Source organism: Motacilla alba, chromosome 19, assembly GCF_015832195.1.
Source record: "Motacilla alba alba isolate MOTALB_02 chromosome 19, Motacilla_alba_V1.0_pri, whole genome shotgun sequence".
Classification (NCBI taxonomy): domain Eukaryota; kingdom Metazoa; phylum Chordata; class Aves; order Passeriformes; family Motacillidae; genus Motacilla; species Motacilla alba.
The window spans coordinates 8,157,891-8,172,722 of record NC_052034.1 but is presented as its reverse complement, the minus strand read 5'-3'; the positions used below and the strand labels follow the sequence as shown (position 1 = coordinate 8,172,722).

At 43.3% G+C, this 14,832-nt stretch overlaps 1 protein-coding gene across 11 annotated transcripts in view; it reads right to left on the bottom strand.

Moving 5' to 3' along the window:
* Positions 1–7,092, bottom strand: part of GTF2I (general transcription factor IIi) — an 81,898-nt gene extending 74,806 nt beyond the window's left edge. For 4 of the 11 annotated variants that reach the window (XM_038157779.1, XM_038157780.1, XM_038157787.1 and 1 more), the window contains exon 1: positions 6,493–6,848. In XM_038157779.1, coding sequence (XP_038013707.1) covers positions 6,493–6,656 — 164 coding nt within the window. In that variant the 5' untranslated portion in view covers positions 6,657–6,848. Of the gene's footprint in view, positions 1–6,492; positions 6,849–6,877 lie in introns of those variants that run through there. The other 7 variants (XR_005259411.1, XM_038157777.1, XM_038157785.1 and 4 more) reach the window with 4 other exon arrangements.
* Between the last annotated feature and the right edge of the window lie 7,740 nt (positions 7,093–14,832).

The window sequence follows — 14,832 nt, the reverse complement described above, 5'->3', positions numbered from 1 at the left end:
ATGGCATCACTCTGAATGTCTACCCCTCCCTTCTTCCCCCTGCTCTGCATGCTGAGCATGACACCATACCCTCTGGGATGGCCCTGGGGTCAGCTGTCCCGGCTGTATCCTCCCCAACTCCTTGTGCACCCCCAGCCTCCTCACCGGTGGGGTGAAAAACAGAAAAAGCCTTGGCTCTGTACAAACACTGCTCAGAGGTAATGAAAACATCCTTGAGTAATCATCACTGTTTCCAGCAGAAATCAAAACCAGGGTTCTATACCAGCGACTAAAAACTATCTCTGTTAGAACCAACACACCCCTAAGGTGAAGACAACAACAATACAGCACTAAAAATATTCCTGGATTTTCCTTTTAGAAGGACAAAACTAAAGACCAAATGTTAAAACTCACCTCTGAAGGCAGGGTAAACGAGGTTCATGTTAACAGACCCCCTGGGGCACATTACAGTGAAACAACAGTAAAAGATCAGTGTGTGTATATATATATGTATATGTGTATATATATATATATATATATATATATATATATATACATACATACATATAAATAAAAAACTATACATATATATTTATTTGTGTATATGTGTCTCAGTTTGAAAGACACATGTCTGCCAAGGAAAGTGGGAACCTCCCTTGGAATGGAGAGTATGAGCCCCATTCCATCCAAACAATTATAACTCTAAAATTAAGAGGTTTTCAGGCAAACATATGGGAAAAGGAGTAACAATTCCATACTAGTATGCCATACAAGGCAAGCAAACAGCAGCAGCAGCTGCTCAATCCCAGCCCCAGCCTTGTCCCGCTGCACAGAGAAGGGCACCGTCCCCTTTGGTGCAGTTCTGGGCACGGCCACCAGGGGTGCTGCTGGCTCCTAGTGGGCAGGGCAGGTGCGAGGGTTATTGCCTCTGAAATATTGTGCATGCTAATGACAGAAAACCTCCTGTTTGCCTACTATATTTTATATAGATATTCATTGATTTTCCTAGAATAAACATACATATGGTAATAATTTTCCCCAAATCATTAACATATTTTTTCTACCCTTTACGCATGCATTTTCCTGTCCTGGGGGTCTCTTTGTGGTTCCTGGTGGCTGGCGATCCCAGAGTCATACCTGACCACTCAGTGAACTGGTACAAGTTGGCACAGCCAGGCTGGCTGTGTGCCAGTTCTTCTTACAGAACGGGCATTGTGCAGTTCCAGCACATCCAACAGCACTGATTTAGCATCGAGTCACAAGAAATCAGCAGCATTGTGGTAGAGGAGGATGAGGCAGGGGGGAGAGTTCATCACACAGCTGAGACCTTCCCAAAACCAAGGATAACTAATTCAATTTTCTTCTAGGTAATTTTATGGTAGTGAGCACCATGAGTTTTTAGTCAGCCGACATGACCTCTGATACTATTAAGAACAATTAAAAGAGTAAAATACAATTCCGCAGCTGCTATTTGAAGTGTCCTACTGCAGCACCTAGGCATTCATAAATTATACCGGAATCATGTAAACAAAATGAAATATTAATCACAGCACACCTAACTCTCTGATAATTCCTGTCTTTACCAGTGTAATTTTATTTACTTAGTCAACATGACGACCAGCTTCACTAAGAATTACCTCAGTTCTGTGTATCCAACAACACAGAGAATATTTGAAAAGTGAATTAATTTAATCTAAACTCTACTGGTACTTTTTTAATTGTAACAGCATTGGTGCTGACACATTTTTCAGAGACAGAATTTGCTGTCCTGACCAGTGCAAGCCATTACTTTGTATTTCTATACTGCAACGGTCACGAAGAGCAAACAAAGACTCATATTTAAACACAAAACTTTTTAAATTTTTCTGGGGCTCTCACAAAGAGCTAATCCAACACTAAGCACCCAATCACATTCCATCACCTTTGGGAAAAAAATCATCTGGTCAGTTTACAGCTGGTGTCCAAAGCGGGCACCTTTGCACTGTGACTTCGTGCAGTCAAGCGCCCTGTGTCCTTACTGGCATACTGCTGTCTACCACAGCACACATCAGGGCACTGACTGGGAAACCAATCATCCCACCACTCTTCAGCAGTAATCAGCCCCCTCCACTTGGTCACTTCATTCCCTCTGCAGCTCTCTCCCTTGTTCTTATTATTACATTGAACCAAATGAACCACAACACTGATTTACATGGAATTAATTACATGTGTTCTTCTTTCCATTAAAGAAAGAATACTGGTCAATCCTATTACGAGGCTCTCTTCACCCAGAAAAAAAAGTCCAGGGACCAGAAATAAAGTCAACTCAACAAGCCAGAGTTTGAGAGTGTGTCATAAAATTACAAATACACAATCTTTTCAGAGGAGCATGAGCTTCAATCAAATTTCTACGAAAAAGTTTAATGTCCTCATGGATAAGAAAAAAGGTTACCAGTAGTGGTACCTCAGTTGTCCCTAGGGTCCCCTATACTAGGCTGCTTGGGAGACAAACTTTTATGCCATCTAATTTACATAACAGAATTACAAGTCTGTTTCATTAGTTTAGTTACTGTTTCCTTTAAAATGTTTTATTAGATTCTGTTATCTTAAATGCAGAGTTGAAGTTAAACAAGCAGAAAAAAATATAAGATCTATTTACAAAAGGAATCTAAAAGCTGTTCTTTATTGTGAGATACTGACTGAAAGACTTGTACACTGACAACTCAGCTACATGATTAGCTAAGAGGGGGCAGCTGCACTCATGAAACAGTCACCATGCAGATGTTTCTCTCAAGCACCCCACATACCAAACCTTTGGTAAAAGAAGACTGCAAACAAAAAACTGGCAACACAATAGGTGATACCAAAAATATTTTGTGATTGACAATATTGTTGTGAAGCCAAGAGAAGTTAATAAGGTTATATGTCCATACAGATGTACAATTATATGCCAACCTCTCTTTAACACCAGGCTAACAGGCTTCTCTGAGTAAAGCAAGACTCAGGTATTGTTGAAACCTATAAAGCACAACCCAAACCAGCCAGGACCTGGCTCCTGGTTTTGGCCAGGACAAACTGACCTGGGAGAAAGCCAAACTTCCACTGTGCTTGTGCAGAAGAAGAAGTCAAGCAGCGAACAACAAGGAAGAAGATTTTCTTTCATCAAGAAGACTCCTGCCCAAGACCCCAAGGGGGCATGGCACCACAGAACACTAATTATAATATAAAGTGCAAAGAGGCAGAGTGGGCAGAGAATGGGTGGGCAGGGAGGTGTGGGCTTGGGGGATGAATGTGTATTTAAACCTGAAACCTGCCTCACCAGGTACGCATGTATGGAGGAAATACCACCCCCCCCCGTGTCCCACCTGATAATAATATACCTGCTTTACAATTTTAATTGTGAAGTCCTTATTCATCTACTCCCCACTAAGATGATTAGATGGATGGAACTCTTTTAAGTCTGAAAAAATATATTTTACATATATATTAATAGCGAAATAAAGGGTAAGACCAACCTTTGTTCTCTACTGGATGCAGGAGGGAACTTAGTAACCAAAAAGGAGAAAGCAGAGGTGCTCAATGCCTTGCTTGCCTCAGTTTTTAGTGGGCAAATGGACGGCTCATCCTCAGGACAACTGTCCTCCTGGGTTGGTAGATGGTATTAGGGAGCAGAATGGTCCCCGTTATCCAGGAGGAGGCTGTCAGAGAACTGCTGAGCCACTTAGATGTTCATAAATCTATGGGCCCAGATGGGATCCACCCCAGGGTGATGGGGGTGCCGGCAGACGAGTTTGCAAAGCTGCTCTCCATCATTCCCCAACAGTCCTGGCTCACTGGTGAGGTTCCAAATGACTGCAAGCTGGCCAACATGACACCCATTTACAAACAGGATGAGAAGGAAGATTCTGGTAATTATAGGCCAGTTAGTCTGATTTCAATACCTGGTAAGGTACTGGAACAATTCGAGTATCATATTGAGCAGCATCATGCAGCACTTTCAGGATGGCTAGGATATCAGACCCAGCCAGCAGGGGTTTAGGAGGGGTAGGTCATGTTTGATCAACCTGGTCTCTATGACCAGGTGACCTACCTGGCGGATGCAGGAAAGGCTGTGGATGCTGTGCACTCCGACTTCAACAAGGCCTTTGACACTGTCTCCCACAGCATTCCCTGGAAAAGCTGCAGCCCACAGCTGGGACAGGAGCACTCTCTGCTGGGTTCAGAACTGGCTGCATGGCCGGGCCAGAGAGTGCTGGTGAGCGGTGCTGCACCCAGCTGGGGCCACTCACCAGGGGTGTCCCTCAGGGCTCTGTGCTGGGGCCAGTCCTGTTTAATATCTTCACTGATGATCTGGATGAGGGGATTGAGTCCACCACCAGTAAATTTGCAGATGACACCAAGCTGGGAGCGCGTGTCCGTCTGTTGGAGAATGGGAGGGCTCTGCAAGGGGATCTGAACAGGCTGGATGGATGGGCAGAGTCCAGTAATATGAAGTTTAATAAATCCAAGTGCCGAGTCCTGCATTTTGACCACAATAACCCCTGCAATGCTCTGGGCTGAGGCGGTGTGGCTGGACAGTGCCCAGGCAGAAAGGGATGTGGGGTTACGGGTCAACAGTGGCTGAACATGAGCCAGCTCTGTGCCCTGGTGGCCAAGAAGGCCAATGGCACCCTGGCCTGTGTCAGGAATCGTGTGGCCAGCAGGAGCTTGATGCAGGTCATTCTGCCCCTGCACTGGGCACTGGTGAGGGCACAGCTCGAGTGCTGTGTCCAGCTCTGGGCCCTCAGTTTGGGAAGGATGATGAAGTTGAGACGCTCGAGCACATCCAGAGGAGGCAACGAGGCTGGAGAGGGGCTGGGAACACAAACCCTGTGAGGAACCACTGAGGGAGCTGGGGATGCTCAGCCTGGAGAAAAGGAGATTTAGAGGCGAGCTCATCACTCTACAGCTCCCTGAAAGCTGGCAGTAGTCAGGTGGGGTTGGTCTCTTTCTCCAGTCAGCAGTGACAGAAGGGGAGAACAGTCTTAAGCTGCATCAAGGGAAATATAAGTTGGATATTAGGAAAAGTTTTTTATGGAAAGGGTGATAAAATACTGGAATGATCTGCCTGGCAAGTTGGTGGAATCACTACCCCAGATGTGTTTAAAGAGAGATTGGATGTGGCACTCGGTGCCACGGTTTAGTTGATGTATTAGGTCATGAGTTAGAATCTCTGATCTTGAAGGTCTCTTCCAACCTTGTAATTCTGTCATTGGGATTGGTCAGCCTGGAGAAAAGAAGGCCTCAAATGACCAAACTGTGGCCTTCCAGAACCTGGAGGTAGCCTACAAAAGACCTAGACAGAGAACTTGAACAAGGGCCTGGAGAGGCAGGATGTGGGGGAAGGGCTTCACACTGACAGAGGCCAGGGTTAGACTGGATATTTTGAAAACGGTGATGCCTATATAAATAGCTTGAATTACAAGACAGCAACATAATCCAATATCAATATAACCCAAATCATAGCTTTTCATATCTATATAAGCTAATACAAACAATTTTTTACACAATTTAATGGCTAGTGTATGGTTAACTAGTTGTTTAACGATGAATATAGAGACAGATAGCTTTAAAGATAAACAACTAAAGTACTAATGAAAAATGGGCAAATGTAAAGCCAATTGGACACAAAACAAAGAATTTAGGACCAGACAGACCGAAGAACACCATAACTGCACATGCTCCAAAGACAAAGTTCAGGTGCGAAGACGACCTTGGAAGTCTTCATCAAAGAGCCCCTCCCAAAAAATGTTTTTGTGATTCGTGTCAATTGGCAATGGAATCAGCAAATGCTTGTATCTGCTGTGGCGAATGCGGACACATTCCCTGGGATAACTACAAAGAATGATTTTGAAACTTTCTGACCAAATACCCAAATAAAGCATAAAACAAGAAAATAGAAGAAGTATAGTAAAGAAATGGGGTAGCCAAACAACTGATGCTTAGAATAAAATAGAGAAAGTTGTGGTACAGCTAAGGGATATTGCAACAAAGTAACTAAATGCTTATGTATAATAAAAAGCTTGATGCACTTATACCAGACTAAAATTATTTAGCAAACACTGGTGAAAGGCCTCCCTCCAGACGACCACAAGAAGGACAGGAAGCCAAGGACCACCAAGAAAGATGAAGTTGCTAATCCCAGCTTACTGATATTTGCTGATTCAGACTAACACAAGCACACTGGAAAATGCTCTGTAGGCTTAAAAATGGTATATATATATACTTTGCTGAACTTGTAAGTGGTGTGCGCCATTAGTGGAGCGATGACTCCCTGGCCACCCAGTGCTGCTTGCTTGCTTTCTTTAAAATGAAAGATATAAAAGTAAAATTCAGTTTGGCTATGGAAATTTTATATCACCCCGACAGCCCTCAAACTGGGGGGACACACACGTAGCCCAAAAGAACTACCTAACAACCATGACCTCATACTATGTAAAATACTTCTGGTGCACATATCACATTGTTATGTAGGTAACACCAAGCAATACTTACTGTGTAAATACACCACAGCACGTGACAAGGGTGGGTGAGTTAGGCGGCGATCTCCTCCTGGCCACCACCGGGCCGGGCCAGGCTCCCCGCTGCCATTTGCACCCCTGGCTCCGCCCCTTCCCCTCCGCGCCCGACGGCCGCCGCCACGCGCCGGGCTCGGGCATGCGCGCGCCGCCCGCCAGCCAATGGGAGGCGGCGGCGCGGCGGCAGCGCCCCCTCCTGCCGGCGGTGGAGATGGCGGCGCGAGCGCACCCCGCTGAGGGAGCGGCGCGAGCCGCGGCGCCGACCGCCCTCAGCCCCTCACAGCGCCGCAGCCTCCGGCACCGCGCGTCACCGTCCGGCCCTCGCCCCACCCCGCCGGACCCGGGCCCGCCCTCCCACTCACCCGAGCCGGGAGCAGGTAGCCCGGTCTCTGTGGCTGGAGACGCCGCACGGCTACGGGAGGAGCGCCGGGGCAGCGGAGGTTTTCCCCGGGCTCTCGGCGCTGTTGAGCGGCCCCGCTCCTCGCGCGCGGTGTCGGGCCGACCCCAGCGCCGCGCCGGGCACGGGAGGATTCGCTCGCCCAGCCGCAGCTGCGCAGGCGCTCGCGGGGGCCGCCGGGAAACGCAGTCTCCGGGCCGGAGCTCCCGCCGGGCGGCGCGCCAGGGGCACGGGCCGGGCATGCCCACCGCGCCCTGCCTGCGGGCCGCGCCGGCCGCTACAAGGGTCCCGGGGCCTCGGCACAAGCCCCTGTTCGCTCACATCGGCCACGCTGGAGACCCAGGACTGCTCTGCAGAACCAACGATGGTAGCAACAGCCTCCCACCAATAGAAAGTCTTACTTAAGGTTAATCATGACCTTCATAGCAAAGCAGTCTTTTATTTCATTTTCAAAGACGTTAAGCTTAGTGAATGCTATCTATGAGATCTTTTTTCCTGGCTAAAAAAAAGTAATATATTTTGTCTAATATCACTATTTCTTATCTTTGAATTTGGGTTCAATATAGTGAATGTGGATGGAAAGCTTCCCATTCAAAGCAAAATGCTACATTTCAAAATATGATCCCAGTTGAAAATACTGCAATTAAAACCAAGAGATTTTAAATCAAACCACCACGTTCATAAATAACATTATTTACAGTGTTTAGAGTCCCAAAACTGCTGATGTATTTTTAAAATGTTCACAGTGTGTTTTAGAGTTGGTCATGAGTAACTACCAAACACTACATCTTTAAATAAATCTCATTTGTAAAAAAAAACCTGAAGCATTTAGCTTCCTTCCTCCTAGTTGTAATAAATGGCAAGAAATCCATCCGAGGAATAAAGCTCAGAAGCTGAGAAAGGGCCCTGCAGGATATGCTTTGGCCATTCTTGTACCATCACTGGAGGCTCTGGACTTGTGCAAATCAAATACCCAGCTGCAGATACTGACCAGAGTACCCTAAACAGCTGATCTGAGTTCAAGAGATCATGGCTTTTGTGGTTCCTTTTCACTGTTCAGCTGGACATAACTGTCCTCATCATTTACACTGTGGGAGACAGAAGCATTCTGCAGCAGCCTAGGAACACAAATCCCAAGGCCCAACCACCAAAACACTTCAAAACCCTAAAAAGGTTAGAAATCATCACCACCTTAACTGCAACCAGTAGATTTCACCCTGCAGTACTTGGATGGTTCCTTTTTACAGACCCTGTGCAGGGGAAGGCACAGCTGCTAGTGAAGAACTTCAGCACAAAGGACACCAAATCTTTCTAAGCAGCCACAACTATTTACTATATCAATTTGTCAGTTCCCTTGCTGTTTAGATGGCATTTTCAGTAGAAGGCATGCATAACTTCATGCTCCACCATATCTTCACACTGGCATCTTCCAGTTGCACCTTACTGCACACACAGCTGATACTGACCAATTCATACAGATTTAGATGTCATAAGTACACCCTGCTCAAAAGTTACTCAGCCAAATCCTTCTGGAAGACCAGAGGAGTTTACTTTTCCTACGAAATGGAAGCCCACTGCCCACTGCCAGGACATGATTCCCAGGTTGTGTCCAGACCGTTGTCCTGCAGGCATGGATTGTTCTGGGGGCGGGGAAGGTGCCTTTTGATTACAAATCACAATCATTATTCATTTTGAAAATTATATGTACCAGCTGCTTCCTGCTGGTAGGACCATTATTGCTATGACATGGGTCCTCAGTAGAGTGGAAATTTGGTATTTTTCCAGGTAGGATTCTTCCTACTCTTCTGTATCCCTCTTGGTGAATCAACATATACAAGTAACCAAGGAGAAGATAACCATCAAACCACAGCTGAAATGCAAAGAGTAGATTTATTTCGTTACCTTGCTAATAACACCTTGTGGAAGACACATGGGGACACAGGCTCTATTTGGCTCAGTTCATTCTAGCAGACGTTGGAGGGTGCTAACTGCCTGCCTCACGAAAATAAGAGTTTACATGTTTTTGACAAAGCAGAGGATGAGCAACATTAAGCATAATAAATGGAGTTTTCTCACACCAACCTTTCTTGCATTCCCAGCTGCAAAATCACTTTGATCAAAACTATTCTCCCCACCAAACCTTCCAGTTTTTACCCTTTCCTCCCAACACACTCTCTATAACCTCCTCCAGCCACGTGAGCTATGAAGCTGGATAAAATAAAGTCATAGAGTTAAGTCACGCACTATGTGGAATAGTGTTTATCCAGTGTGATTACAAGATGACTAACTGAAAAAGTAGTTTTTTTAAGCCTTCCAAATCTATCAGAAATATTTGCTGTATGCTGTAAATCAATGTTCAGACTAGAAGTAACTTAAATGTTTTTAGCAGATGGAGTAATTAACAAGTGGAATATATTACCATAACAATTGCTGCATCAGTTCAGAGCCTGGAAATTAAGAACTCCCTTCTAGAAAAGGTGTTCAGTGTAATACACAGCCTCCATGGAGTTTTGCTGTCAGATTCTTGAACCAAGTATAATATATATAAAACACCTGACTAATTAATCTTAGTATTCTTTCTAGATTTAAAATTCAAGAATGAGCCTTCTTGAAGAAAATGTTTCGATCTAAATTCCTCGGTTTAAAGTATTTAGAATCACTTTGTTTCTCTACTCCTACTAGTTAACCAGGTGGGCTTCAACAACAGATTGAAAGAGGTTTTCATGTAACTGGCTTGTGTACTGTTGCTCTTCTAAAAGAAGAGGAAAACATTTAATAATAATTTAGCTTTTGTGCCAGAGGGTTACAGTGACAGTAAATACGCATTTTTCCAAAGTTCACAAATAAAACCCCTCAACTTAACATGCTATCCAAAACTGCAGGCACTCGTAATATGTCCTAGGGACCCCACAGCGCATCTTCGTCAAGCTAAAAAAGAAGCTGCCACTTTGAAAGTCCGGCAAATTTGTTTGGTGAGATGCTTCAAAGAACATACTGGTTAACAGGGATATTAAAATCATTCATGGCTGCTAAGTAATTATTCATGTCTCTGAACAGTTGCTGCTGTGATAAATGGATATGATTCGTGCTAACTAAATTGTAGCTATATCAATATAAAATAAAGGAAAAATACATGTGATTAGTGTTACAAAGCAGATGGGCCCCTTTGCAGATGTGATAAGTAAAAAACAGAATACAGGATGTAGTATTGAGATAAGCAAGATCCCCAGACAGAATCAGCCTTGGAATGAACAAAACTGGGACAATTCCAGAAAACAGAATCAGCCTTGGGACGAGCAAAGTTGGAATGATTCTAGGTATATGCTTGATTACACTTAAGATACTTGATTGTATTCATTTATATTAAAAATTGCTGCTCAATTAAAATTGCTGCTCAATTCAATTTTGATGATTATTAAATTAGACAAATAGAACTTCATTCATAACACTGCCATTGCAGGCTTTTATAGACACTGTTGCTGCCGTTTGTGATTCAAAATTTTCCTCCAGCCACACCAACCAGGGACCAAGCATCTCTAAAATCAAAGCCAGAAGGGTTGAACACAAGCTGGCAGAGCAGGAGAGGTCCCAGCCACCACCAGGCTTAGATGGTGCTGCAGAGGGTCCTAGGCAGCAGACAGAGGGACAGGACTGACTGAAATGCCCAAAAATCAAATTTAATAATGGAAAATAAAAGGTACACTAACAATCAATGCACAACAAAACATAAGCCTTACATTGTATAGAGCTGCTCCAGAAGACCTCGAAATAAGGCAAACACAACCTTATATAGGCGTTATCTGAGGGCAGGGAACCAATGAACAGAGAGAATCAGAAACAATACCTTATATGAAATACAAGATTATCCAATCAGAGGGCAGGGTTCAGAACATAATTTTATATGGAATGACTTAATCTACATAGCTGTTCCCAACATTGCTCTCTTCTCACCCTAACTTAACTAGATGTTTCCTGTCTTAGCTTCTCACCTCCCAGGGCCTAATATTGTTACCTTGTGTGGCCGGCCCATCATTTCCAGCCACATCTCCCCCTTTTAGTTTTTCTTAAAAAAATTAAAAAGATCTCAAGGTCCTCTATAGTAGCTTTCGGCAAACAACTTAAATTTAACAAGACTAGCATTAATAACTCTTTTAACAAAAACATCTCTTGGTATAGTTATTGTCGAGTAAATAAAATTTTCAACAGGCAACTTAACATAAAACCAATCATTACTATAACCTACATTAACAATTCTATTTTAATCAACAAGAACAGTTGCCTTAGCAACCCTTCAACTTTTAAACTGTTTTACCTGACAATGTGTAATGTTTGTAAAAGTAATGCTGAAAATCAAGAACAGGGAAACTAATATTAATGATAATAATTATTTTTATAGCTACTGCCGATTTGTAAAGTCCTGATAATTTTGAGTTAAGAATGAAATATGGTAATTATTCAATGGTTTAAAATAATAATATGATTTTTGAAAGTGATTAGGATTAAAATCTTAGGGAGTGTATACAACTAATTAAGACTGGTGTCTGATATTAAATTAAAAGATAAATAAAATCATTAAGTTAAAATAAGAAGACAGACAAGAACTACACCACTACAACAAAAATAGTGAATAAAGTAAACATTTGGAAGGAAATGAAAACCACAATTATCATATAAGGAAATTGTATAAAAATGTGTTGAAGTAATTGCTATACAAATGCACAAAATAATTTATTAAATAATTGCAAGGTTTGATGCCTCTATGGGATAAACTTAACTAAAGTATATTAAGTAAATCTATGGATTCAAACTGTAAAAAGATAAGAACTAGAACTACTTTGCTAAATTGTTACTAAAGGTATACTAAGTGATAACTAAGATAAAACTGAAGGTTTAATTGTTGCACTTTGTGTAATCAAAATCATATAAAAATTTAATACTGCAGTGTATGAAATGGACTATTTACATTTCTTAAATTGAAAACTGGACATAACTATTCAATTTGTTCAATTATACTCAATTAACTATGTTTAAATCAAAATTTAAACACTATAAATAAAATACTATCAAATTTATACAGCTCAATTAAATCACTCAAAACTTTAAAAATGAAGACACTTCCTCTACCTGACACTTGTAATAAAATTATTTGGTTTTTAAGCTAATCTAAAAATCTAATAGTTTTATTGAGACAATAATTATGTTCTTCAACATAGAGTGGTGTTGACGTCGCTGCTGCTAGGGTGTTAATTGCTAAAGTTAGTAGACGATAGAGGCTGAAAAGATATAGTTGCTGCTAGGTATTGCCTAGTAATATCTGAAGAGCTTCAGGTGGTAGGTTTGTGAAGCTGATAGACAGAATTGTGGTGTTGTCTTACTAATTTTCTTTTTCACATGATGTTGTTGGTGCTTGGATCTCAGTCTCAGCTTTGTTGCTGCTCATGTTGGTGACGCCATTTTGTAGAATGGTGTTCTTGTTAAGATGGTGGCTTGGGAGGATGTAGGAGAATCACGGTTTCTAGAAGAGGAGGAGGGAGGAAGCAATGGAGTGGCAGGAAGGGGAGGGTCTGGTGGGTCCAAGATGGTGTGACCGTTACCATCCTGGACTGATGGAGAAGAAGGAGTAGGAAAACACAAGATGGCAGAAGGACGGTAGCTCATCCACACCTCATGGCAGGTTCCATCTTGTATCTTACCCATAGGGACCAAGGGACAAGGAGCAGGGGACGGTGCTCTCTCAGTTTAGGTGTAGGTGGTAGTGGCTAAGATCATGTGGAAGGCAGGGACATGTGAGGTGCCGTGGGGTCTATTTTTGTAAAGTTTTCTTCCCACCGAGTCCCAGAAATCAACGTAAAGTTGTTAGTAGCTGAGGAATTGGGGAAATTACTGATGACCCAGTTCAAAATCAGTTTTAGTGCACATTTCCGGACTTCTTTCCTATGATTAGCCAAAAGTAATTTTAACTGTCCATATATATATATCCCTCTGCTGGTTAGATGTTCTCAAAAACATTTCACTCCCTTCAATTCAGCAAGGGAGTGAAATGCCTGCTGAATCGGCTCATCTGCTGTTCGTCACAGGAATCCTCCCCTCTTCGGTCAAGGCAAGGTCGACTTCCTGGCACCCCTAGTCATAGTCTAACACCTCCGGAGGGACAACCTACTGGTCAGCACCCCTGCTGATCCAATCCCGACAGTACCCTGAATAACCTGAACAGTGTCCCTGTTCGGGCGCCACTTGTTGTAGTGCATCTGACGAATGCAACTTTCGGATCGGACTAAGTGGCAGTTGTATGGCAAAATAAAAAGGGACTGGAGTGGAATGACTGGAGTGCCCAAATATCAAAGTTTAATAATAGAAAATAAAAGGTGCACTAACAATCAATGCACAACAAAACATATTCCGTACATTGTATAGAGCTGCTCCAGAAGACCTCGAAATTAGGCAAATGCAATCTTATGTAGGCATTATCTGAGGGCAGAGAGCCAGTTAACAGAGAGAATCAGAAACAATATCTTATATGGAACACAAAATTACACAATCAGAATGTAAGAAAGTGACCTCCACCACTGGATGGCGAAGAAGGAGTTGACTTACAAGGCTCTAGGAGGGGCTAGATATATAAAAGGCAGAACATCCATTTTGAAGATGAGCCATGTGACTGGTAGTCATGGGGGAGGGCTCCCAGCACTGTAATGTTTCCTTATTTGGTCTTTTTGTTGTATTTTTTATTAAGGTTTAAAAAAACATTAAAAATTTTAAAAACTGAGTGGTTGTTTCTCACAAGGAGCAGGCAGTAACACCTGTAAATCTGAGAGTGAGACAGTTGTGCTGTACATTTAACAAAAGACTTTGGTACTCCACTGGCAGCTTCTCCTTGAAGCCAGTGTCCATAAAGGAGACAGAGGAGTCCTGCAATTTTATTCAAATAAAGGGAGGGAGGCCACTTGGGTGCACACACCTGCGGAGTTTTCTCTCTTGAGGTCTTGCAGGACACAGCCTCCTTTTATCCTAAACTCCCCGCCTCATCTTGCCCTCTTTCTTTCCCCATTGGCTGAGGTACTAGGAAGGTACAGCCTTCCCAAGTTGCCTCCCCCATATTCCCCCTTGGACCTGTCATTTTACCTGAAAATTCAGAAACTCAAGCATGTGCAGACCCACTTGTCTGTTTCAGGAATCAGGCTGTCTGGGCTCTGCAACAGTCCTGCTGCTTGAAGTCAGTAGAGACATGAAGACCCATTTCAAAGCCATGAACACCCATACCTTCACCCACAGAATTGTTTGTAAAGACATTAGCACACATCTTCCCTAGCACAGTAGACCTCAAGGGGAGCACTGAGCCCTGGATGGAGCTGCCTGGCAGCTTCCAAGGCAGCCAAGCCTTGCCACAACCAGGATTGGGCCTCTCAGAACCCTTCAGCCTCCATTCCATAAGCTTCAGCCTTGGATAAGCAACTTGCTTTAAGCTGTGTAGGCTACAAAGAGCAACAGGTAATGTCTGTGCAGCCATGCTTGCTTTGTGCACTGCTGGAAGGGTCTGGATACTGCAGGAAGGAATGGGTTGTAATGACTGCTGGAAAACTGTCCTAAACTGCATTCTTGGTTGCAGCTAAGACATAGTCTTACTTTGGCAACAGCTGACCTCTCCAAAAATAAAAATAAACATAAAAAAACCCCAAACCAAAACTACCCAAAGAGGAAAGCCAGACCTCGCTCTTGACTGCATTATTACTTTCCCAGCCCTTCCCTGAAGTCAGTGGAAGTAGGATCCTCTGGAGACACCCTCTGGCCGTGCTGCCCACCAAGCTGCATCTCATAACCTGGGATTGCTCTGGAAGATGTTGCAAAGGAATTCCTCAAAAATGCATTCAGTCTTCTGAATAAAAGCGCAGATGCTGTTTATGCTGTTCTTTAGCATCTCAG